Source organism: Amblyomma americanum, chromosome 9, assembly GCF_052857255.1.
Source record: "Amblyomma americanum isolate KBUSLIRL-KWMA chromosome 9, ASM5285725v1, whole genome shotgun sequence".
In the NCBI taxonomy this organism is placed as follows: Eukaryota; Metazoa; Arthropoda; class Arachnida; order Ixodida; family Ixodidae; genus Amblyomma; species Amblyomma americanum.
Window position 1 is genome coordinate 88301252 of NC_135505.1, and position 26852 is coordinate 88328103.

Here is a 26852-nt window from a genome sequence, read left to right on the forward strand (position 1 = left end):
TGTTACTAACGATTGGCAGAAGAAAACATAATTTTTTTTTCATACTTGGTCACAAGTGCAGTTTGGGATAAAAATACCCATATCAATCGGTATGCTTCTTACCAGTGCAGTGGGGTTCTTGTAGCTCCCAAGGAAGTCAAAAGCTTCGTATAGGTGAGTTAAAGTGTTCCTCTCAACTTAGTGCCCGCAGCATTTCATAAATAAAATAAAAATAAATTTAGAACTCTCACTATGCAGAGCGAGCAACGCTGCATGCCCAAAAGTAAACCCAGTGTTTCGTATATTTTTGGAAACGGCAGTATATAAATTTCCTACCTTAAGTAAACTGTAGAACGAACTGCTACGAATGATAAATGAAATTACTAATTTACTTTGCAAAAAAACCTAAGTGTGCCATATCACCTAAACTGAATTTAAATATGCCGCATTCAGCTTCTGCAAACTACCTGCGGTCCATGCGCTAGCCACTTTCAGCACAACGCAGACACTTATTGTGAATGAGAAAGACCCTGTGAGCAATATAAAGAAATTTCGATGAATATGTTTTTAAGAAGTGTTCTCAATAAAGCAAAGGTACCAATTTTTGAATTTATGTAAAATATCATAAAAAGGAAGTTCCCTTCGCTTACCCACTGCGTTCTTACGACATGCGCCTGAGTTCGAAAATGGGGCTCCTCTGGGTCAGATGTCCATGACACTATCAAAACTTGTGCTTTTCGATGGTAATTCCCTTGGCCTAATTCAATTACATTTACTTTCTTCTTCAAGGTTATTTACTTTTTAATGTTACACTGCTTCTCTGGAGGGCGTGACTGTTACCTGGCTTCGCACAGAGCGAAAACGTGTTTTGTCTACATATGTTTTTCCTCTGTACATTCCTATACCGCTAGCTGGTACTACCTATTAGTCAGGTTTTACGTCGTTGGTGTCGTTTACGTCCACGTTGCAAGCAAGCCAGCAACAAGAAGGAGAAGAAAGGAGGAGAATAACAACTGTCACAATATATTGCTGTTCGTAATGCACTTATCATGGGCATTGTCACGGTTATAGCGGGCCTTTAATTGCTCGTAGCTCCATTGTACTTCACACCATCGGCGGTGATCAATGAGGTAATAGTTTTTTTTTCTATATCAGCGTCTATTTCCAACAAGTGAAAAATGATTCTATGCGCGGCACAAGCTTAGCGTTAGTACCAATGTAATAATTTCAGATGGCATTGAATTTCCTTTCCCAACACTGAGGCTTACCTTCCGCAAGTGTTTTGAAGCACGTGAAACCAGGTGCACCAAGCGAAACTTCTTCACTTCCATTCGAGTACAGAGCAGACACGTTCACCGACACCACACTCCAAGGTATCAAATCTTGGATGTCGAGAGCCCGTCCTGTCGTGATTCTGGCGTCTATTCCTCCTTCTTGGCACACACTTGTCCCGCACTCGGTCACACCACTAAGGATACACCAGGACACGTTGTACTGAGATGGTTGCGGCTGTTGGTCCGTCTCTGGTTCAAACTTCCACTCCAGCCTAGCACTGCGGCTACCGATGGATTGTACTGTGACTTCTGTGACGTTTCCAGGAGCTGCGCGAAAAAGCCGCAGCAGTTACTTGAGATCTTCGGATCCGACATCTCTTTTCGTGAAGGTACTCACTTTCATAATACAAAAAAAAAGGTGAAATGACCTGTTCATTGCAAATCACTGTGTTACCAGTAAGGCTCGCCAGGAATTTCACACTCCTGCAGTGGTTCAGAAATTAAACTGCTGGTAGTTCGACTCATAGAACGTGTGCAACAGCAGTATCTTACCGGTACTCACATACAAAGCAGAAACGGAGAGGCTAACGAAAAGGATTCAGCATAAGGTAAGGAGAAGACAGCTAGCCAAACAAAGAAAAATGTTAAGTGTAACGTTAAGATTCCGGAAGCGGGCAGAGTGGGTGAAGGAGCAAATGCGGGTTAATGTGATCCTAGTCGAATTCAAGAGGAAGAAATGGGCTTGGGCAGTGCATGTAAAGCGAAAGAAAGATAACCGCCGGTCCTTAAGGGAAGGCAAGTGTAGCAGGGGCAGCAGAAAGTCAGGCTGATGATGATGATGATGATGATGGTGATGATGATGATGATGATGACTTAGACTGCGAAGTCAACTGCGGTTTCCTATTCTGATGAAGGAATGTATTAGGTGCGCGAATGGTGTAATAGATATGTCAGATGCACCGTACGGGAAATGACAGAAAATGACCTCATGGAAGCCACGAACAAGTTGCAGATAAAAGAAGTAATATTGCTTTTGCTTCGTACTGTGTCCCTATTCAGACGATCTGTGTGCGCACGCAAGCAGCTTATAAATTTATTTGTATTGTGAAAAAAAAAAGACATCCTTCCATTTGTTATCTAGCTGGCAAGTGACATGCTTTCTGGAAGAGTGCATTTCGTATCTCTCACGCTGTTCTTCCTCTGAGTGTTAAAGGAGATGCGTACCTCATCCCAGACGATTAATACCTAAGCATATTTCAGCAGGCACATGCTCTTGAGATTATTTCAAGCTTGCGCTGTGAGCCACGACATAGCAAATCAACGAGTACGTTTCTTCGCGCACAAATAACTACTTTTCGCACTCATGCTTGACTGTTTGTTCAGACTTCAGAATGCTAATGAAAACTTGTACTTACCAAATGTCTTGAAGCAGTTCACAGTTTCAGGCGAGCTCGTCTCCACCCCACTTAGATACCGCCTTGTCGTCTTCACTCCGACTACTACAACAGAGCTCGGCTCCAACTCAGAAAGGCCGTAGCTGCCTTCTTTCAATGCTGTGACAGTCTTGAGACTAGGGCAGCTGTTCAGGTATTCCTGCTGCGTCTGCTCATGAGGACATCCTGCCTTGTCTTCACCAGCGCAGTAGCGGAGTTCGTAATGGTCACTTGAGTTGCTGTAACCGCTCGGCTTTGCCCACGATATGCGAAGTCCATCAAGTCCGTTTATGGCTGCAGTGATCTTTGCGACTGAGTGAAGTTCTGCAAATGGCACATCAGATAAACAACGTTAGGCGTAAACAAAAAAAATACCTAGGCCTTTTGAAAGAGGTTCGCTGAATCTCATTTATTACCTTCGGGCGCATATCTCATTGGCTATATTTACTGTGATCATCAGCTTCCATCTCCCGGTGATGTTCGCCCACACTCGAGTGCTCACACCTCACCTACTGCGGGTATTAAGCACGACCTTTATAATCAGCGATTCAGTGTTTCTCAAAACGTGAAGTTTTCACCCCTGGATATACAAGCTTTCTTACGCTGTAGCCGAGTTATGGTTTCCAATGAGCGGTTGAATTCCAGGGAAGAGCATCAAACTGCCGCAATTAATCAAGTTGTTTACAGACGGCGTCGTCTTGAAGAAAACACTCTAAAAACCGCTTGGTATGGACATTATGTTTTCTTGTACTTTATCTCGTTAATAATGAGATGATGCCTCTGCGCCCGCTTATTCAGCTGTTTCTGTTCTCTAGAAAAAAATGGAAAGGAATTTTGTGGACACCATTGAAAACGATGTGTGTACTTATTTTTCATAGCTTTTCGAATAAGTATTTTCGTCTTGGGCTAAAGAAAGGCTTGCTAATTGGCCTTCGCAAACCATGCAGCGAGCTGACCGAATAGTGTCAGCGAATAACAAAATGCACACTGCCTATTTTTATGCGTACTTAGTTCATGTCCAGTAAAATATTTAATGCTCATTTAGGTTTAGTGCATACCTCCAAGAAAGAACGGTACTGTAAAAAATGGAGACCACTCCCACTCGTCCGAAACAGATTTTGGTAGGTTGTGTCTTTCTTGCATGATCACAGCTCACAATGTCCCTCAATTCATTTTCGTCCAACATCTTAGCACATGATTCAAGCCAGTTTTTCTGTATATCTGCTCGCTTACATATACGAGTTTTTTTTTCCACACTGGCCTCTAACGCTGTATCATTATAGACAGATTTTTTGGCTTAAATACCTCATTCCACTCAAATATTAATTGGCACGGAACACTAAGCATCTGAAAAACCCCAACGCCGATCAGATACCGTCATACATCCTGTACGCTTGGAACACACATAAATAGCACATAAGAAGAATTTCGTATTTGCTCAGAGTGAAGCGAGCGGACAGATACCTTCAGGTGGAGTTTCAAAGCAGCCCTGTGAATAGTTGCCCGGAAGACCAATCGGCGACACTCGTACCCTCAAGCTCACAGCCGGACTCAGAGGTTCAATGCGTTCACTGGGCTTTGCGGCGCTACTATTTGTTGTCAGAGTCGAGTTTTCGAGGCATGTTGTTTCTACCGAGCAGTTGTTGTCTTCAGTGCACCAGGTGACTTCGAAGTCGGTGACGGGAGCTCCCCGCTCCGTGAACGCAGTCCACGTTAACGAAACCGCAGAAGAGCTCTCAAATGTGGCGTTCAGTGGACTGATGGTCACACGGAAGGCTGGAGGGAAAGTAAGTATATATATTGAAGAGCGTTCAGCGATGAAGGAACCGTGCAACACCATCAACCAGATTGTTATTCTTATTGTGCGGAAAAAATTCGCGCTTTCCAACATTGCAACAGTACTAACATGCATTTACCGCCTCTAAGGCAATTAAAATTAAGGGGCGGTAGATCGGCTAATATGGTAATGTGAGCTCCAACTCGGTTCCTACAAGACAAGGGCATCATTCATGCGAGCGTGAAGAGCTGAATCTCTCACTTTCCTGTGGGCCGGACAAAATACCAGCTGCCATACTGAAAACGCATTAAAATATATTCGCAATTGTTCTAACTCCAGTAAGAAATCACTATGCGGACCTACACGTTTTTTGGGAATGGACAATATCTCGTGTATTTCCTGCGTTCGTTTCCGGCGCAGACTGACTTCGGTTACTCGCCTGGAAAATCGTGGAGTTAACACTTCATTCGGTTGCGTCGTTCTCAATCAAAAATCTACTCGTTCCTAATAAACACCACTTTTTTTTCTTAGTCCCTCAACTACATCTAACCTATGATGCTTCAGTACGCAAGTCTGCCCCAGCAATGCTCAATAACAGCCAGCTCGAAGCTCTTTGATATGAGAAAATTAAAGCCTTCGGTACAAGGAGCCACTCGTTGCTAATTGTGAAGCTTCTTCTCTCAGATATCGACGCTTCGATTGTGATTCTCATAAGAAGCTATCTAAACGACCGATTCTGCGAAGACAGCGTTAGCGGGCAGGTATCATTGTGGTATGGAGCAATCAGCGGTTTGCCCCAGGGCTCTGTGCTGGATCCCGTTCTTTTTGTTTTTTATAAACGATGTCACTGCAATCATACAGAACTCCTCGAGTTTATCTGCCAATGACTTAAAATCATTACGGCAATGCTCAATGCCAGGTTAGCAACGCTCGCTAGTAAGACGTGTTATCCATCTATGGCTCGTGCTACAATAACAGTCTAATTCTGCATGCGGTGAGAACCAGAGTGGTAGCTCCTACAGTCGAAAAACTCAGCTAGTGGTGTACGTTTAAAATAATTTAAATACAACTCTGCCGAGGGCGGCCATAACCTGCTGTTGGAAGGTGCTCTTTGATTCGTCTCTGGTGATTCCAATTCCTCTCTGGTAAATTACTCAGCGCGCTCTGCTGCTTTTTCATTATGCTCTCTCTTTGTTGGAGACGCTTGTTTCTCAAGGCACATGCTTGTTGTCGACATATGATAATTTTTTAGCTTCTTGACAGCTTCATTTTTACTGCTCTGATTATATTCTCTCTGTGATATTGTTCTTTGTTTCTTTTGTCTCACTAAATTATTCATTGATTGATAATGAAATCTCTTTTACTGAATAAGCTCTAATCTGCAACCTGTAGCTGCTGCTGAACTTTAAAACGCTGTTAGTCAAGCGGCAATGCCAGAGCATTCCAATGCAATGAAAGTTGCTTTTCTGACCGTTGTACTCGTTGTAACAATCAGGCAATTCTTCTTGTAATTCTAAAGCATTTGTTTAACTCATAGCTTATTTGTCGGAAAGAAAGAAAAGAACAGCTCAGAAGCTAAAGAAAAACCAGAATGAAAAGAAAATTCTCAGGATGCATATGCATCTTGTTATGTAAGCCTTGTGTCATGTATCCTCTGCAGTGTGGCGGATCGGTCTAGTTGGTGAAAGTGGGACATTTTTTTAAAGCGCTGCTATAACACGGACGTAGAAAGAACAGAGAGGAAGGAGCGCTCGCTCTTCTCTCTTTTTATTCGTCTTTGTTGTATTCGCGGTTTCAAAAATCGTCCTTTGCTTATGTTGGGGCAGTTCACTGGGCTGTTCTTTTATCCAGATCACCCTTACTAAGATAGGTTGCCCCAAATACCTTTCATTTTCATGTTGCCTCCGTTGTTAATAAAATTCGTTTCGGAATAAGGGCTCTGATCAGAACAAGGCCGTTCTTTAACTTAGATACGTTGCTTTCAATCTATTACGCATTCATACACTCCCATATTAATTACTCTATCACTTCATGGGGTAGCACATACAGAATTTATCTTTCTATACTCATTTCTATGCAAAAACAAGCACTTAGAGTCATCACTTTCTCTTCTTTTACCCAGCCGTCTGCACCTTTGTTCCACTCACTACATGTCCTGCCCCTTGAACATCTTCACAAATTTCAGGTCCTGGTTTTTCTTTTCAAAGTCATCAATAAGTACATATGTGTTAATTTTGTCCCTGAAAATTTAATTACAAATAATAACGTCACGCGTTTTGCTTTGTCGAACAATTTATTGTTGCCAAAAGTACGGACTAATTATGGAAAGCAAACTACATCGTTCTTTACCATCTCCACTTGGAATAATTTGCCCCCTTCACTGAAAACCCCAATGTCATTGTACAAATTCAAAAAAATGTTAAAACACCACTTGTTTGAATCCTTAGATGTTTAATAACGTTTTTGTGTTTGCAATCACTATGTAACATTCATTTGCTGTACACTTCTTTCCTTTTTGTCGCTTTATTTGCCTTCCTTTTTTTTTTCTTTACCTCGAATTGTTGTGCATGCGCCGGTTTATGTATTCTGTTCATGTAGCCATAGGAGGCCCTATTTGCAGTCTCGACTTTTGGGCCTCCTGATGTATATACCCCATAAACCATGTACTGTAAATACGAAATAAACTTGATTTGATTTGATTTGAAAAATTTTCCAATTCGCGACATTGTTGAAAAAGATGTGCTATCGTCGTTTTGCTCTCACTTTGCGGTCATCGACATAAGTAGCCGCTTTTCCAACCGTTAATCGTTTCAAGATTTTCTATATAACCGATGGCGCACAGCAAACATAACGTGCAAAACGTGCGATTTTATAGCACCCAATTGCGTGACACCTCAGCTTCAAATATTCAGCGTTTTCATGGAATTAACTAAATCACACACAGAAAAGAACAAATGGGCATGAAATTTTATTTGTGCTTTCATGTTTGCTTTATATTTTAATATCTATATGAACTCGACATTTCTATGTCGTTCGTGTTATATTCTCACAATCTGATTTTATTTACCTATTTTTCCGGCGTTTCAGTGTCTTGCTGCTCCTCCGATATTGAATTGTTGCTTTCTTTATGTATCGTGGCAGATATTTAATGTAAGTTTCGTGGACGTGTTGCGGGAGTGCATGTGGAAGATTCCGCTGCACTCTAGCGATTATGCTGTTTTTTCGTACGGCTCATATGTATGGTAGCCGTTGCTTTCAAGAGGGACTAGCTGGAGAAAAGGGGGAAATCCTGCTTTGCCATACTGAATAATTATATAAACATACTTTCCAAATACTTCAATGTCGACCCTCGTTACTATGTGACAGGTTTTGCTACATGACAACCGTTAAGTACAAGATAACAAATATTTATATATTTTGCATAATATAACTAATTGCAATAATATTCATTTCAGAACACACTCCTCTAGTATAGCACTTCTTTCGGGGGGTGTTCTGAACTATCGCAGTCGTAATCCTATTTACGTCATGGAGCTGGTCTTAGAAAAGCGGCCTCATTGTATAATGAGCTAGTCCCGAATTGAAAGAAAAGTTCACTCACCATCGAAAAGTGTGCAGTTCATTTCGCAGGATTCAGAAAGAAGGCACACGGACGCACTGCCAGAGAGCACCTTGCTGTCGAGTTCGATTTCGAGCGCATTTTTCGTGCCAGTGGGCAGTGTCGTACACTTGGCTTCACGAAAGGAATGACTTGAGCAGGTCACGTTGACACCTGGCACGATTTCGTCTTCATTGACAGGAGAGCAGATGCAGACGCTTTCGTTTGCTTGAGTTGAGTTCAGGGCATGCAAGGTAGTTGCGATCAACTTGGTACCGTTCTTCGTTAGCTGGAGCTCTGGAACGTTCGGGCAGGAGGGGGACGACTCTGCGTGCTGCAAAAATGTGTACGAACAAGGAACAGATATTGGAGGGGAGAATATTTTAGTAGGCGACAGCGTTATACACGATAATACGAGTAATACGCGATAGCGTTACAGGGTTAATGCCCATATAAACGGAATCGGTCATACTCTAATTTACATTCACAGATACCTGGGTGTCCTCATACCCCTCCTGGTGCCGAGGTGCAGTAGTTAAGCGATTCACCGCTGCCCTGCGATGGCAGGTGCTACCTCCGGTGGGGCTAGTGCAACCCAGGTTGCTCTTCTCGAGCAAAAATAGTTGAGAGAAAACTGACGCCAGCCAATATTTTATTTTTGCCTAGCGTTTCGGGACCAACTCGGTCCTTCTTCAGGGGTGAAAAAAATGTGTACCATCAGCATCGGGGAGCTTCCATGTCGCCATTAGGCGACATGTCGAGTCATGGTACATCCGGCTCACAAAGGCGGCGATGAATAGGACTCCAGGAACGCTCCCCTCCGCGTACGTTGGTGAAGTGCACCACGTGCTAACAAAGGGAGAGCGAGGGCAGCAACCCATTGCTGCTGGCGGCACACTTTAGTCAACCCGTGAAGAAGGGACCGAGTTGGTACCGCAACGCTGGGCAAAAGTAAAGTATTGGTTGGCGTCATTTTATTCTCAACTATTGTTTCAAGAACCCCAACCAGGCGGACTTCTGTCGAAGATGTTTTCGCTCAAATCTTCCCCAGCAACCTCTCGCCAGCAATCAATAATTCAATTGTAACCTGTAAAGGTGGGCAGTTTGCTCACAATCGGGTGGCCGGTGGCACACCTAGAGATCGGTCATCTATGTTTCGCTCACGGCCAGTGACACCGATGCCGACAACGGACGTCGACGACGACAACTCTGGCTTTTCCGAGCCACAGGCTCCTTAACGCGACCGCGTTAAAATTCAATTCAGGCGTCACACACAAAAGATAGATAAAGAGGAGGAGGGAAAGGCAGGGATGTTAACCAGAAAGGGGTTCCGGTTGGCTACCCTGCACTGGGTTAGATGAATAAGGGGACTAAAAGGAGGAAGAGAGAAGGGAAAAAAGGCATAACACACACACGCACGCACAACGCTGTCACAATTTGTCACTCAATCCAGTCGCTCTCAAGTAGGCAAAGAGTGCACACACAAAATCGCTATTTAACATACTTACCAGTGTACGCTTTAGTAATAAGAGCACCAAGATAGTAAAAGCAGTAATGTGTACTCTCATACACTTTCTCTCATTGCCGTGCGCGCTCGGGTGGATGGCAATGAGTAATCGCTCTCTTTACACCACCTTGGGGGATTTCCTTAAAAATTTTACCGACGCACAAAAGAACGCAGTGATAATAAATCGTCTCGGTATTAAAATATCGAATTGCAGTCAGGTGCCTATGAATAACAGTTAAAAAGTTAACTGCTAGAACTTAGTTAATCATTTTAGTGTTTAACATGGTTCGCTTGTTTTTTGCGTCCACCAACAATGGCACTACTATGCCGTAGAAAGCTTGTCTTTACCTAAAAAAATAATGTTAAAAATTTTTGATCACATTCTCCAAAACACCTGCTATAAGAAATTGCTTGCAAATTACAAAAACGTATTTTCAGACACAAATCAACGTGAACAAGTATTAAGGGCGCAGTTAAAAGGCGATCACGCTATGAGTAGCTCTTGCTTGACACGTCAGCCAAACCAGCTTGGAGTGAGCCTGTTATCAAGATGAACTGTTTCTTATTTGCGTATTCTTTCTTTGCCTAGAGTACTTTGAGAAGCAAACAAAATCCATCTTGAATACGATGATGAGATCCGAGTTGCTAGTGTTTCAGTATATGAGCGCAAAAAATCTTTTTGTTTTTTTTTCTCTTTGAGGCCATAAACTTTCATGCTTAAAATTGGTATCGTGACAAAGTAATGCATTTCGGCAACGAAATTTTCAGCCGGAGAGTATTTTTCTGCCTCACACATTTGAAGGGTCACCGGTAATAATCCCAAACGTTGTCTGTTTTTTTTTTTTTACTCCCATTAGCTACGCTGAAGATAACGCACAATGCGTCAACGCTTATCTCTGTCGAGTGCTGTCGCATCCAGCCGGTTATCAAGCATTCCTTCGTGGCCAGATCGCGTCGCGCCGTGCAACGCTTGGCAGCGGACAACGTCAGTGTCCCCGTGCCACTTTCCTCTTTTCCTCGTTTTAATAAACCGCTGACGCGCTTCGGCCCAAAGTGACACAGATAAGAGCGAAAAAAAAAAAGACTGAAGCTGGGCACTGTGCTCGCCGCGCCCCTCGCCTTGCGAATTGCTTCCTGTTTGCCTGTCATGTAGTGGCTCGAGCTGCCCCATACAGTAGCAGTGGTATGCGTGGAACTCCTCTGTCAGCTGGACGGCACTCGTAAAGGTCGGAATAAAATGGCCCTCTCTCCGCGCACCTGCCCATGCGTGTTCTTCCTCTGTGTACACACGCGGAGCTTTAAGCACCTAGAGCAGGACCACATGCACTCATGGAGCACTAGCGATTTCGGTGCGGCGCCTAAAGCCCCGAATAATGGTTCTTCCAGTTACTCCGCTGACTTGTTCACGCTCTAATTTCACACAAAGAGTGAATTTCATCAGCCAGCTTTGCTTTATGCTGAGTTTGTGCGAAGTATTTCTCTGGTTCGCTCAGAATTAATCGAAAGCGCGCGGTGCTTGTGCACCCCTTACAACAATAGTGATTCTTCTGAGAGTGTACGGGTAGCATCACCTTCGTCTCACCACATCCTTTAGCCTGATTTCGGGGAAGGTGTAAGTTACCCTCATGGTCGGCAGATGGCGTCACAGGTTCTGTTTCGGCTTATCCCTTCTTCTGTTGTTTTTACAGCGGTAGCTCTATTCCTGACGAACAAACGAAGCGAACGGCTGGTCCCGTCAATTTCACCTTCAAGCTCAGCCAAGGTACGGGCCCCGCTTGGGGCGACCGACGCAAGCACGAAGGAGCAAGAAAACTGCGGCCAATGGCGCGCCTTTCACGTCTGCCGGAGCGATCAGCGCCTCTCAATATATGGCGTTGGAACCCTCGCAGTGGGCATACGGAAACCGGCACACCCGCGCTAAGCGGCGTGAATTGCAGTGAGCTCAGGGACAGATACAGCGAGAGCCTACCTCTGAAGAAATAAAGCAAATTTCTGCAAACCAATGACCCCGTCTTTTGATAAACCAAGCACCGCTAAGCTGTTGCTCGACAAACATGATTTAACCCTGTTCAACCACTCCTAACTATTCAATTATTGGTTCGGCGGAACTTCAGACAACGCAGATATCTGATTGCTTCTTGCCGAATCCAACAATCATATCAGCAAAACCAATTTTATGAAAAACTGACTGGCAAATGCCGACTGGCGTTTTGAGCGCCCAAATTGAATAGCTGAGCCGAAAGAAGCCTTTTTAAGTCTGAGCCGCACTGAAGAGTCAGAATGCTTCTGCAAAAAGATGCACACATAGTGTTGATGACAATCGGTCGTCATTACTAGTCCAGGACTGTGCACCATCAAATTCTCGTGCGCTGATCTGAAAAAGCAGTTCGTGTCTCCACGCCCAGTTGCGGAGGCCAGAAGCACGTTAATCTAGGCTCCAGATAGGTACGATATGCCAGGACATTTGATTGTTTTGCGAGCGTGCTGTCTGCCTGCTGGGCCGATTTCAACAACTATTTTCTATATAGTTTGGTGCCGATATGCTCTAGGATAAAGGAGGACAGGTGAAGGGTCTATTTGGCCGTCACTTTTTCGTTTCGTTTCTGCGTGCCCTTCTGTTGAAGGAGGCTTTTGAGAGTGGAGTGGGATGGGGAGGTGGCTGCATCTGGAAAGTGCATATAGGTGGATGGAGTCTTGTAAGGTGGGAGATGCATTTTCACCACGAAGTGCTGAGAGGAACACGAGGTGGAGCATGCTTTCCGGAGGACACACATGCACAAACAACGTTTCTTCGCCCAAGCAAGGCTATACTAGTAAAGCTGGAGGGAAAAAAATAACTGCTCCCGGTTCACAAACAGTATCCGTATGGTAAGATGTATCGGAAGACGTAGGAACGGGTATAGCAGGACTGGCATAACAAAAATAACAGCAAGGACAAGAGGTTTTTCTGCTTACACATGCGCGCTCACTGTCGCGCTACATCAGTGCCTGAAATCTAAACCAAACCAGCTAACTCAGCTGCAAGTGTCATTGAATGTTATATACCGAGCCGGCCTCTGTCGCATTCTCGTTTCGTTGGGGCTGAATGCTGCAGATTTCTGTGGCTGCTTGCGGAGAAGGCAGCAGAAAAACGAAGGACAAATTTGGGAGAACATGTTTCACAAAGTTGTCGCAGCAAAAGGACCATGCGTTAAAATAGTTTGCATAAAAATGATATTGTCAACATATGGCCAGCTCATTAAAGGTGAGTATGAACGCCTATAACACGGTCGGTTACCATTCGCCACCGTCTTCATCAGCCTCACTGCGCTCACTGCAGGACAAAAGCCTCTCTCATATCGTTCCACACAACCCTGTCCTGTGCCTGCTGCTGCCACCCTATCCTAGCAAACTTCTAATGTCACCCACCCACCTAACTTTCTGCCGCTATCTGCTACGCTTCCCTTCCTTTGAAATCCAGTCTGTTATCCTTAAGCGCCATCGGTTATCTTGTCTTTGCCTTGCTTGCCCTGCCCAAGCTTATTTATGTTGATTTCGACTACAATGTCATTAACCCGTGTTTGTTCCCTAACCAAATCTGCCCACTTCCTGTCTCTAAACTTTAAACCTATCATTTTGCTTTCCATAGCTCGCTGCGTTAAACAAAATATAATGCGAAGTAAATCAAAGGGGAGGGCAGATACATGCAGCTGCGGAATAACACGTGCATCATTCTGCTCTGCTGCTATCCCCACTACTGTCATGAAAGCATATCTTATATTTAAGAATATAGATCGACACTAAGCAACAAATCGCATTATCTGGCCGTGATGAAAAACTGAATTGTAAGAGCCGTTGCTGTTATGCTTATAAACCAATGACATATCTATTTTCATTGGGGATACCGTCTAACACCCATCTTTTTGACCTGGTGCTTCTTTCATCACTGCAGGGATATTCGCCTACAGAGCTCCGGCATAAACCTTATTTCGTCCTGCAAAAAGATGGCTGTCGTGTGGGGCAGTAACACGGAGGTGCAATAATGTTTTCATCTCTGAAGAAGTCCTCGAGGTCACTGACCTCGTCTGCAGGACTTTCTAAACAAGAAACAGGAGCTGCCGGTGGAGACGGAAGGGCGGCGGTTAGAGCACAGATACGGAGACTACAGTTGTAAGCGCGGCCTGTATGACGAAAACGCGTTACCTTAAATGCTTATAGGTCGCAGTGAATTCACATTCGTGACATCTTAATCCGAAGTGTTAAAAGACAAAGACAAATTGCATTCATAATTTCAGAACAATCCATAGTGCCGGTTTGCGACCACAAACGCGTGAAAGTTTTGATCAGGCGCAGACAAGGAGAGAATTCGTACAATAGAGCTTAAAACCAAAGCCGAAATTAGATAAATTTATTCAGTCGTGTAGTTGTTGAAAGCGAGCACACGGATCCTCGCGGTAAAATAATTCGTTCAAAAAATGACTGAAAGACTTTTATGCTCTTGTGAAGTGCAAGGGATTTTTTAAAGCATTTTTTTTTCTCGAGAGACCTTACTCGGGATGTCCAACATCACCTTTGTGCAATGTAGTAAGCAACAGATAACCTAGTTTCCCGCTGTATAGAGGGAATGTTGCGTACGCATGCCTGACGCGCTAGAGGCAAATATGGCGGGGAGGTGACGCTCTTGAAGATTCAAAATCCTTCGTTAAAAATATACAGCCTCTCAGCAGCCACAGACACAATGGCTCGTTAGGAATAGTTTCTCTTGCATATATTTGGACGTTAGAAAAACTCTCTTCTCCTTCCATGCGGACCTTAAGGTACTCACGGGAGGTGCAAACTCTCCACTGCAAAGCTTTGCAGCCTAAGCTTTGTACTATTGATATCAATATATCAATGAGGGGAGTGAAATACGGGGCCTCCCCTAATTTCGATAAACTACAGCCAGTTTTACGCTGCAAACATGAACAGTGTGAGGAATAATTAGTTTCTTATGGACGCATTGCATTTCGGGAAAAGGGTAGAAGTGGAGGAAGTTGCGGAACATATAAATTACCAACATTCTATTCAAAGAAGAAGAGAGGTGCGTAATTTCCGCTAAATGATGAAAAAAGGCTTAAGCGAGACACCAGGCGCGAATTCATCGCAAGTTCACGCGGGAAAAAAAAGGCAAGCCCAAGGGGTAAATCCTTTGAAAAGAATTTTTAACAGTTTTTTTAGGTTGCTAGGCTATTTTAAGCCGCTTTAAGGCAAACCAAAGTATGGTCTTAGCTGTTTTTAATGCAAGTTTCTTTGTATTATGTGGCCATATGTCCATTCAGGTCATTTAACTTGGTAACCGTAAATTGCTCTTTGCATCGACTGACACTGCGTCGCAAGCTTCGACGTTGAATGACGCTTGAGAAAACTTGCAGCTGCTGCAGGCCCGCCGTAGCAAACAACTTCGCGGGATAAGCAGCAAGACAATATTATCTGAGATATCTTTCACTATTCAACGGAAATGTCGCAACTCTTCGGCTGCATCGTGTGAGCAATATCGAATTGAACTCGTTATAGGAACAATGCCAACGCTCGTTACGCAGGGTCCATTGACTGAAAAAAAAGCGAAAAAGAAATGGTTGCGTCATGACACGAGCTTTCAACGCATGATCTCAATCACTCAGACACACGTCCCACCCAAGCACCGCAGATAAAGTTAATTGTTCCGCAGTGCTTTTTTATTGGACAGTGCAAACTCTATCAAAAGTGTGCATGAACTCTACGAGGGTATTGACAAAAGGAGCGCCCCTCCTCTGTCCCTCATATTTTGTTAAATTTTCTACTCTGTCTGGTGACCCCTGACTACACTTGATGTACCTTCCTGCGTATTCGAAAGCTGCCGTTGCTGTGGCCGCAATGCTAGAACTTGTCTATAACAGGGTTCAGCGTCTGGTCAACGGTACATGCGTGTGTAGCGAACCAACACCTCCATAATGCGAGAGCCATGTCTTTAAAGCTAGAAAGAATATCAGCAAGCAATAACAGACAGCAATCGTGCGAGATGAGAGAATCGAAACTTAACATTTTTCACAACACACCTCTATGCCGTTCATTCATCATAACATTGAATATACATGACCAATTTGTTGCTATACGCGCCCAGAAACAGGGTTAAAATATGCATTGTCACTCAACTCTCTTAGGGCATATTTCGCTAGACAGGTGTGCCTTTTCGCAAATACTTAACACTGGTAAAAGTTAATATATTTCGTTTGTTTCTAAGTACACAAGACCAAAAGACAGCAAAGGCGCTGCACTTTCTATGTGAGCTTTTTTCAGTAAAACTTCATTTTGGGCTAGTTGGTGCATTTTGGAGCAAGGAAAAGGAGCAGCGCAAAATCATGCAACCACACAAGAAGAAAGGACAAGACACAAGCGCTGTTTTTTCTTTTCCGTTCAAAAAACACTCTGTCTGAAGTCATCTCAATGCATTCCTAACAAAGGCAAAAGGAGGAGTTCAGGACGTAAGAGACTGAATAGGCAAAAAGGCGTGGTGTCTTGTGAGCCATGAAGTTAAAGTGACGCCGACGCGCCGATCTGGAGCAAGAAAAAAACTTGAGGTAGCGCTAAAACCTACAGTGAACAGAATGCGCAAAAGAATGAGCGCAAGGCAATTAAAGCTGAATTCCAGAAGAAAAAATTCAAATTGCGGTTTTAACGCCTAGAAACGGCACACGGAAAATGAGGGACGCCGTTGCAAAGGACTGCGTGGTGTGCGATATCAGCGTAGGTTAAATAACCCCATTTGTTACTAATCAACCAGAAGCATAGAAGAACAAATAAGCATGGGTCTGATATATGCAGTCCTCTGCGCTGTTGCCTAGCGAACACATCTGAGTATCAGAGCCGATTCCAAGAGAAGGCATGAAACACAATTTTTATACGTTCGTTAAAATACACTCTTTTTTGAACATTGTCTTCTCGCTTTCGTTGTTATGACTGCGAATATATCGCAAGTACAACTTTTATTATACACCAATTTAAAGCCTTCACAATATTACTGGTAAATGTTCATACTTTGTCCCTTGTCACAGAAAGTACTTCTGGAGCTCTTTCGCAATGAAGGAAAAAGGTTGAAATAAATAATATAAATAAGAATTAATAACAAATAGTTGGTTATTTCGCGAAAGAGAAATTAAGGAATAAAATATTTGTGTCTTTAAAAAAAACAATAGCGGGCTTCGTGCAAATGTTCTTTTTTTTTCGACACGTTAGCGCTTCGCAGTAGCAAAATTCAGACAGACGATACTGATATCTCCCGTGTCCATTAAATCCGCAGACAAAGTTCAGCGGACGTTATCGGGCAACACGTCCGCGGCCAACATCCCCGGCGTATGCTAGGTATGTCGCTCCCGACACATATTTCACGGCTCTCACCTACCAGAAGCTACATGCGGCGTCTGAGAGGCGTTTTGAAGCGTTTACAACGTCTCACGGCCCCGAGACGCACCCGTCGACGGCAAACCTTGCATCAACCGAAAGGCAGGATGCATGAAAAAAGTGGTCACACCCTGCGCCGCGCGTGGCACGTTCAAAGGGCACGTTCCCTCCCGAGAACCCCCCCCCCCCCCCCTTCCTCCCGAGGCCAGTGCAGATGAACTTTACGACTAAAATGCACCGAATTAAGATTTTCTCGAGGCAGTGCTTAGGAACGTTCCCGTTAGGGCAAGCTACGCCAACTATCGCCAACGCCGTTAACTCCAGAGGAAGTGGGTCATAAAACATTCAGGTGCTGTGAAACTTTCTTGCCATTCCAGCTATTGCCAGGCGTCACTTGCTGCGAAGCAAGAAGGCTGTATCGCGTATGGCTGCGAATGACGATCCATAATGACTAAGTTTTTCGCATTCGAACAGTTCGCTCGCCAATACCAGAGCACAGCGGGCCAAATGAAACTAGACAGCACGTAATCGGACCACATCCGCGCTTCCACACCTCTGGTCCGCCCCTAAAGCGCACCATACGACTGCTGGGCTCCTGTCACATAATAACGGCCATAGCTACCATTCGATCAGCCCAGGAGGCCATTTAACCAACACTTAAACCTTAAAGAAAATGAAATAATTTTAATTTCAGGCCATTTTCGGGCCCCACCAGTTGTAAACAATATCAGTGAGAGAAATGAGGCTGCACCCGGAGCCTGCAAACACACCAGAATTTTTGCTCACGACATGTAGTAGCCATAGTTGAGTCCTCCGAAGCTCAGGCGGTTGAGAATAATTGTAACTCTTCCATAGTTGTGCGCATTTTCTGCGCACGTATTTACCGACGTTAGCACACGCAGAGTGCTCTGTTACTTCCATAACCTATTTTCCGAGCGGTGCGAGGGCAAAACTTAGACTCAAAATAAACGTAATTCCTTCTGCCGACGTTCTTAGTTTATTTCAGTGGCCATAAAGCAATACGATGAAGTGCACGCTGTTTGGCCATTCCTGATTCTTCTCTTGGAAGATATGTCTTACATAGTTTTCTTGAATCGCACGCAAATAAGCCTCTATAAAAACAGAGATAGTTATGCCACTACAAGTTTGAATAATCTCATGTTACAACTTACAGCCCTTCAGGAGCACTTACAACGCCACATTGCAGTGGCCACCTGCTAGTACTGAGCCCTTTCTAAAGTATTCCACATTTTATTTGCACACAGTTTTACTTAAATATCTCGCTTGTGCACCATACTGAGGAAACTTTCAATGAGTTTTCGAAAATATGCCCGGAATAAGGAGGGACCTCTTAATAATACACAATAAAGATTGTATATGGTGCTCGTTATTGGAGCAGGAATGTGGATAGGAATGTCATTACTAAAAAAAACAGCAAAGAAATTCGTAATTGCATAATAGCAATGAAATGAAATAACCATTAACGTTCCACTAAAAAGCGAATGCATGTGCCCAATACCTCTGTTCTCATTCAGCACCACATTCCAATCAACTCTCATTGGATTTATTCAGAAGTTACTGTTAACTGAATTCGTGATTTTACAAGATTTATCTGATAAAGAACCCATACATTTTTGCGTTCTAAAAGAACTGTGCGTGCTATAAGGAACGCTGGAGCGGTGGGCTCTGGATTAATTTCGATAACGTGGGCTCAATAACACGCAAAAGATTGCCCCTATACCGACATTTTATTTTCAGTTCCTCATGTGGAGCCCGCGTGAGCGGGATCGAGCCGGTGACTTTGTTTTGCACCTGACAATTCGAGTAACTCAAACAATTATGCTCGTCCTAAATGAATGATAAGTATATTGGATGTGAGATTTCGAACCTTGCTGATCTACAGCGGCATATTGGAAAGTTTGGAAAGTTTGTTTATTTCAGTTTTTGCCATTACAGAAAGCGTGGGTGACGAAATAAAAGCGGTTCACAATAACCGCTTGACGGGCTTCGTCACCCGAAAAAGTCGACGATGACAGCAGCGGCAGTTCTTGCGGCATACAAATAACAATTCACACCTCAAACAAAACAGATTGTACTATAATGCAGGCAGGGGGTTAGATATATTAAGCAATGACAAGGAAAGAAAAAACGGTCGAACATATGTATTTCAGTACTAATACAACCTAATCAATAAAAGTTTCACGAAGTGCACGAAGAGACATTGTGTTCATATTGTTATAAAGAGAAGAGTTCAAACATCTTGGTAGTATATATTTCAGCATAGCAAAACCATAGTTTGTTCTACATCTGGGTACCGAAAACATTTCAGGGTTTCTAGTGGTATACGGAGTGTTGTGTGGTACCAGCTGCACAATACGGAACAAAAAGGGGTCATCTCTTGCAGTCTGTTTTTTATAAAAACAGGCAAACCTATACTCAAACAACCTAGAAACTGGAATTATTTTGTATTTTATTCGAATGGGCGAGTTGGGGCGTCATAGCAGGAATTTGTAATGACTCGTAGCATTTTCTTCTGTAGAAGAAAAAGCTTTTGCAAATTGGACACTGTAGTATTTCCCCATACCAAATAGCAGTACCCTAAGTATGAAAAAAAGAATGCATAGTAAAGGTCAAGTTTTGTCTTTGTAGGTAAGATATATTTATGGCGAGAGATGATACCTATGAATTTAGAGAGCTTGATGCAGACCTTGTTTATGTGAGCATCCCATGACATTGACGGGGTAAAGTCTACGCCAAGTGATGTGAATGATTCAACATATTCAATTTGTGCGCCACTGAAAAAGATAGGCGGTGCATTCTCTACCAACTTGCCCTTAACATGAAATATTTTCGCCTTTGTTTTTTCCTTATTTACTTTCAAGGAGTTTGAGGATGACCATTCCTTCAGAGCAGTCAATACTAAGTTCGCTGAATCGGTTAATTGGTTAATGTCAGTGGAGGAACAGAACAAAGTGGTGTCATCAGCATAAATAGTAAATTTTATCTCGTTGCTTATATTAGTGATGTCATTTATATATAAGTTAAAAAGCATAGGACCCAAGAGACTACCCTGTGGCACTCCATTTAAAATTTGTAGGACATCAGAGCGGCAGTTATTGATGACAACATATTGTGAACGTGAGGACATATATGACTTGAAAAGGTTGAGGGCATGGCCACGTATACCATAATGTTCAAGTTTTGCAAAGAGGGTGTTATGATTGAGGGTATCAAACGCCTTGCTGAAATCTACGAAGATTCCTAGAGTGAGCTTCTGGGATTCAATATTACCTAATATATATTCTTTTTGATCAAGTAATGCATGTTCTGTTGCTTTGTTCTTGGTAAACCCGTATTGGCAGTCATTTATAATAGAGTGCTTTAGAAGAAAATTAAGAGTTCGATGATGAATTACGCGTTCTAGCCCCTTGGAGAAGAAAGGTAAGGCCGATATGGGCCTATAATTACTTAAATTATTTCTATCCTCCTTTTTGAAGATTACTGCCACCCTAGCAAGTTTCATATCAGCAGGAAAGTGGGCTGTAGTGAGCGCCGTGTTATATATATGCGTTAAGCAGGGAACTATTGAAGGCAGGACATACTTTATTGGGCGACTCTGGAGATCGCAAGAGTCTAAGCCTGTCGTGTCTCTCAAGTTTTTTAAAATAGAGTACACTTCATTTTCATCTGTAGGTTCAAAGAAGAGGGATTGTGAAAGTTTATCATCCAGAAATTTTGAGAAGTCAGGGCTGTGATACCGACTGCCAACGGTAGTAAAAAATTTATTAAAAGCACCGGCCAAACGAGACCCACTCAAGTTAGTTCCATCAACTACTAAACTTGTCATGTTATTTGGGTGTGTAATTCTATTCAGAAGTAGATTAAGGCGCTTCCATTTTTCTTTAGGGCGATGGGAGAGTTCCTTACCAAAAAGGTTATTGTGGTAAGTGGTCGTAGTTGTTATGAGTTCTTTGTTCAAACAGTTCCGAAATGCTTTAAAACGGGGAAATAGTGAAGTATCCCTAGTCCTAATAAATTCAGCAAACATCCTGTGCTTCTTTTTTACAAGTCTTATAAGTCTAGGGGACATCCATGGTTTGCGAGCGTTTTTCGGCAGTTTTACTTCAACAGTAGGAAAACATTCGTGATAGATTGGTAAAGAGAGTCGCAAGAAAGCTGTGTAGGTAGCATCCGAGTCGGTGCTTAGGAAAACAGGTTCCAAGTATACTAACTCTATGCGACTTATAAATGTTTCAAGGTTTTTCTGGGAAATACACTGCCGACGTGGATTAAAGGTTTGTGTTGGGAGGGGTTTAGTCTGAACGCGCAGAAAAATAGGCAGATGGTCACTGATGTCTACTGCAAAACACCCTGCGGTGAGAGGCACATCATTAGCAATTTCAAATGATCCTTCTACGGTACTGTTTATTTTGCGAGCTTTTCTGGTAAAGAAAAATCATATCACACAAAAAAGTTACTCGTTAGTATTTTGAGTATGTTGTACAAAAAAATTATCTAGCTCCGGTAGATACTTTTCTTCGAACACTATAAGGATTGCATAGATATTGCATGGACATAAATATTATTAAGCCTTCTTAGCAGCGAGCAACGCACGCTTTCGTTCACCTGATGTATATTTACTCTAAGTGCTCCATGTTTACTCCACAACACTTTATAAATTCAGATGTTTACAGTGACAGTTCAGTGCGCTTTTACTAGTTACATATTCTGAGTGGTGTCGCTCTCTGAGGAAGCAACCATGACAATTTACGGTTACAGCAGCGCAGCATGATAATTAGTTGATGTGCTCCTTCTTTAAGCGCGAGGATTCTTGATTGATAAGCTAACACCGTCGAGAATAACCCTCCACCATGGATAAATCTGCCATATTGTTAGAGCGTTGAATGCTTTGGCAGCGCCGGTAGATTAATATTATTAAAGAATGATAGTGTTTGTGGTTTATGGGGGTTTAACGTCCCAAAGCTACTCAGGCTATGAGGGACGCCGTAGTGAAGGGCTCCGAAATTTCGAATATATACCTGGGATTCTTTAACGTGCACTGGCATTGCACAGTACATGGGCCTCTAAAATTTTGCCTCCATCGATATTCGACCGCCGCGGCCGGGATCGAACCCGCGTCTTCCGGGTCAGCAGCCGAGCGCCATAACCACTAAGCCACCACGGCGGCAAAGAATGGTGGTGTATACAGTCCCGTTTGTCTGAACATCTTGACACGTATTTGAAAATTTTTCTTGGTTGAAGAACTTAGAGGCTGGCCGCCGCGAGTCATAACAGCAGGCACTGTGTATCATGCACGATATAAAAGCGAATATGTCCTAGATTATCAAAAACCACACTTCAGTACGATTGGTGCTCACTAAGCCTAATGAGAAGGACACATAACGGTTGGTCACATTGTTAAAAAGTGAGGAAATGGTTCAACACAGCTTTATTTCTAATTTAGTCATACAGCAATGCGGAAGTTAAGCTTAATGGTCTTGGTTGAACCAGTATCGTTTGTGGCTGGCAGCTCGTCTAGAAGGCATTCACCTTCGTAACAATGCGCAGTGTAGTGCACAGGCCAAAGTTAACGTTCTCAAGATAAGACACGGCGTTTTCTTATCGCCGTTTATAGCAGTGGGCATGTGCACCTAGGGCACTTATCCCGTTGGCGTGCTCCTAAATACGTGAGGTATTCAGTGGCCTCTGTCGGTACTGCGCAACAATGGTAGCGAATTGCGGCGCGTGCTACAAGCGCCGTCAAGTCGATGACTCCCGCTGCATGCGAGAAGTGTTCTTCGTTTTACAGGCTATCATGTCTGTTAAAGCTTCTTGCGTGTGAAAAATAACTCTTTTACCTTTGCTGATAGATAGCAGTTTCCACTGAGACTGGATTGAGGTTAAATTCCAAAAGCGGTGTAATACGTGGCTGTTGCTTTCGTACACTACATTCCACCTCGAGAGCCACCATTCGGTGGCCATTTGCTATCATTGGGCGCACTGACCGAATGTGCTGAGCAGTGGCGCTGGATAAAAAAACATAAATCGAACGTGATAGTGGAATAAACAATAGATATTTTATCAGGCAAGAACTTCGAGTTCTCTGAATAACTGCAACAGCGATTACGGAACGACGGGAAAAATGCACTCCAAAGAAACGCATTTTAACTGCCTTGTTGGTGTCCATTGCTTGTCTGCCAGTCTTCGCTATCACTCCGTTTTCGGATTTTAAGAATACATTCAAGGCGAATAGCATAGCTTGGATTACTTTTTCAACTTCTTGTTGGAGGACTTCTTTTGATAGTTATTTTCATGCGGAATTTGGATGGAATTTTTATGGCGCAAGGGAATCTGTCATCATCACAGTCATGCCACAGGGTGTTTGTCGTTCACAAAAGGTGGCGACAACTACCCATTTCTCTATCATTTCACCTTGAGGATGCCTTTAAAGTTCACGCTTCATGTGATTCTTTTCAAAGCAGCTGCGTTTGATTCAAAAGTAATGTGAGCTCTATCGTAACTTCTCAAGCTTCCCCCTCGGGGGCGTCATTGGTGGCGTAATACCAACGGCGTTGGAATTTTAATTTTTTTGTCCGATCGAATTCATGGTATCATTTGTATAAGTTCGGAATAAATTAAGATGCTTTTCGAGGTGATCGTAGACAAAAATTGTTTCGTGGACCCAAACATACTCTTCATTTCACTACAGTGAAGCGGTCAGACCCCTTTAGGTGGCCATGAAAGTATACTGGCAATGAGATTTGGTACACTAGAAACACTGTTCTGTTAAAAAATCATGAGCTGGCCGCTTGCATTCTCTGCAGAAGAAATGAGCCGGCAGCATTCTCGGCAACGCATTCGTTCTAGTCTCGCATTGCATCGGCGCCGACGGGGCATCTCTGCTCGAGAGAAGCGAGAAATGCCGCCGCTGCGGCATCCTGTTTCCCTCCGATGAGATCTCCGCGGCACAGAAGTTCCCCCTTGCGCGAGTGACGCTTTGTTTCCCCGTTTAGCGGAAGCGGCGGCACTGAATCACGCCTCCGACGTTGCGCGCATTGGCTAGGCAAGTCGTTGGCCTTGGCGGTACGCCAGGGGTTCGGCGCGGGACGAGTATTTTTCATATGCATGTTGCACTGAAAATTACGTGGTGTAGACAAACAGAGGGCTAAACATTATTGGCAGCCCATACTTGATGTCGATGTAGTGGCACGACTAACCATAGCTAGCTCATGCTCCAGCCTGTCGCTGAAAAGTGAAGCGCGTTTGCAAGGGCAAGCGACATGAGAAAGGGGAAAGGCTGATTTTGCATGATGTATGTATGTATGTATGTATCTATGTATGTATGTATGTATGTATGTATGTATGTATGTATGTATGTATGTATGTATGTATGTATGTATGTATGTATGTATGTATGTATGTATGTATGTATGTATGTATGTATGTATGTATGTATGTATGTATGTATGTATGTATGTATGTATGTATGTATGTATGTATGTATGTATGTATGTATGTATGTATGTATGTATGTATGTATGAGTGCGTGCGTGCGTGCGTGCGTGTATGTATAGTCCCTGCCGTAATATTACGGAGCACGCTTCGGTGATTTGAACGCTCGCCACAGCTTGCCTAGCAAAAGTTAGGAAACACTTTATACATATGCTAGCACAGGCCGCTGGTGCGATTGCGCATGAACCCAAGAAACCATCATATCTTCTATATGGAACGCGTCAGGAAATTTCAGACTCCGAAGCATGCTCCGGCACCATTTTCTCCCTCTCTTCTTTCACTCCCTCCTTTATTTTCTCCCTTACGGTGCGGTTCAGGTGTCCAACGATATACGAGACAGATACTGCGCCATTTCCTTTCTCCAAAAACCAATTATTAATTATTATTATTATTAAGCCCGCTCCGTAATATTCTGGCCGCACCTGTACGTACGTAGGCAAGTGTACGAAGCTATCGCAGCACCATTAGGGAGGACCATTAAGGCTGGAACGCGAGGAGCTGTACTCCTAGAGATGAAGGAGTTTTGGACTGGATGTTTTTAACTCTGTGGCCTCAGAGGAAGACAACAATTTCATGGAGAGTAGGAGAAGGTGGTGTGGATCGCGGATGCGTCGGTACATATCATGCAAGAGCTTACTAAGAAAGAAATGGAAGGAACGGATGATGCGGAATCGCGGATGATGCGGAATCGCGGAACACCATGCACGGATGCAGTTGAAAATACAGCCCGGCGCAAATGTGGAAAGACAACTCGAACTTAGAGAACCGCGCAACAACTCTTTTTCAGTGTGCAGCGTTTGTTTTCAAGGTGGAGTGCCTGATATTAGCCTGTCTGCCTACACACCTCTTTCAGGCGCAGCTTTATATACAAAAAAATTGCAATCACCGCAGTTCTCGTGGTCTCGACTTTCGCGCACGATGCACATGCTTACAACATACTTACATATGTAAGTACATGCATACAGATACTGTAGAAGCTTGGGCAAGTTGGTGTGGCATGGTTTTTTCAGCAGCGCAGGGGACAAAGGACGTGACAAGAGCACAGACACGGCGCTGAGTCTGTGCACATTTGCGCCGTGTCTGTGTACTTGGCACGTCCTTTGTCCCCTGCGGTGCTGAAAAAACCATGCATACAGACATGCTGGTGTACATGCGTACCGATATGCATACCTACACATATACATACTTCCGTCCATGAATGTGTTCATACATACATACATACATACATACATACATACATACATACATACATACATACATACATACATACATACATACATACATACATACATACATACATACATACATACATACATACATACATACATACATACATACATACATACATACATACATACATACATACATACATACATACATACATACATACATACATACATACATACATACATACAAGCGTGATCAGCACGCCCTTCATAGCACACATGCGAGCGAACTTAAACTCTTCTGTAACGCCGGTAACCGTTCCAAGAGATTTAAGCACAAATCTGTGCTCGAATGAGCAAGTTCGATGTTTGGAAATCAGAATTAGAATTTCGCACGAAGAGATAGAGGGCCACTTGAACTTCCTCAATACTTTCGAGAGAGTTTGCCAGAACACTTCTGACAACACTAAGTGTGTAGGAAAATACTGGGCTTCTTGAAGGAAAACAGATAGGTTGTAGATTTTTCTTTATTGAGGCTAGAAAGCAACATGGATTCTTTAACGGCAATACACCACATTCCCAGCGTAGTGCCCAAAGCATACTAAACCGAAAGCCCTTGAATAGGTTTCAGAGCAAGACATGCGACCAACGTATATAGGGGCCCATCAATGTGCTTTAACTAAAGCTAACGTATCTAAACTCGCTTTTGAAACGTTTGGTTCCACACCAAGGCCTATACTAAATAGGCCTAGTTATTACAACATAGTTTATTTGTTAAAGAGTAATATGCATTTTTACTCACTCATTTATATTTGAATACGTATTTCAAAGGCCGAGGATATGGCATATTTCCCGAGGAAACAAGCATTTCAATGTGCGCCCACAGATGAAAATTTCTGCACCGAATCTCACTTTTCCCCGTTCGAGACCTGCTTAGATACATATAAAAGAAACACAACATCAGTTCATTTTGGCCTCATGTAAACGTTTATGGTTGTTTAACGTACCAAAGCGACTCAGCCTGTGGGGGATTTTGTGGTGTAGGGCTCCGGAAATTACGACCGCCAGGAGTTCTTTAACGTGCACTGACATCGCCCACTACCCTCATGCTCTGCTCCGATGGCCACACAGTGGACGTAATCTGGCTTATGTTGCGTCGTAGACGCATGAAAAATCCGAGAACAACGCGTGACTTGAGGGCCCTGCGTTGT

General features: G+C 43.4%; 1 protein-coding gene and 1 pseudogene across 1 annotated transcript in view; both read right to left on the reverse strand.

Annotated features, from left to right (window-relative positions):
* The window catches only part of LOC144105685 (receptor-type tyrosine-protein phosphatase H-like), a 145440-nt gene that overhangs the window by 108049 nt on the left and 10539 nt on the right, over positions 1-26852 (reverse strand). Inside the window, exons 2-5 of the mRNA XM_077638791.1 lie at positions 8065-8395; positions 4151-4462; positions 2669-3010; positions 1248-1580 (exon numbers count right to left, since the gene is read on the reverse strand). Coding sequence (XP_077494917.1) covers positions 1248-1580; positions 2669-3010; positions 4151-4462; positions 8065-8395 — 1318 coding nt within the window. The remainder of the gene's footprint in view (positions 1-1247; positions 1581-2668; positions 3011-4150; positions 4463-8064; positions 8396-26852) is intronic.
* Positions 19147-19697, reverse strand: LOC144105099 (uncharacterized; annotated as a pseudogene).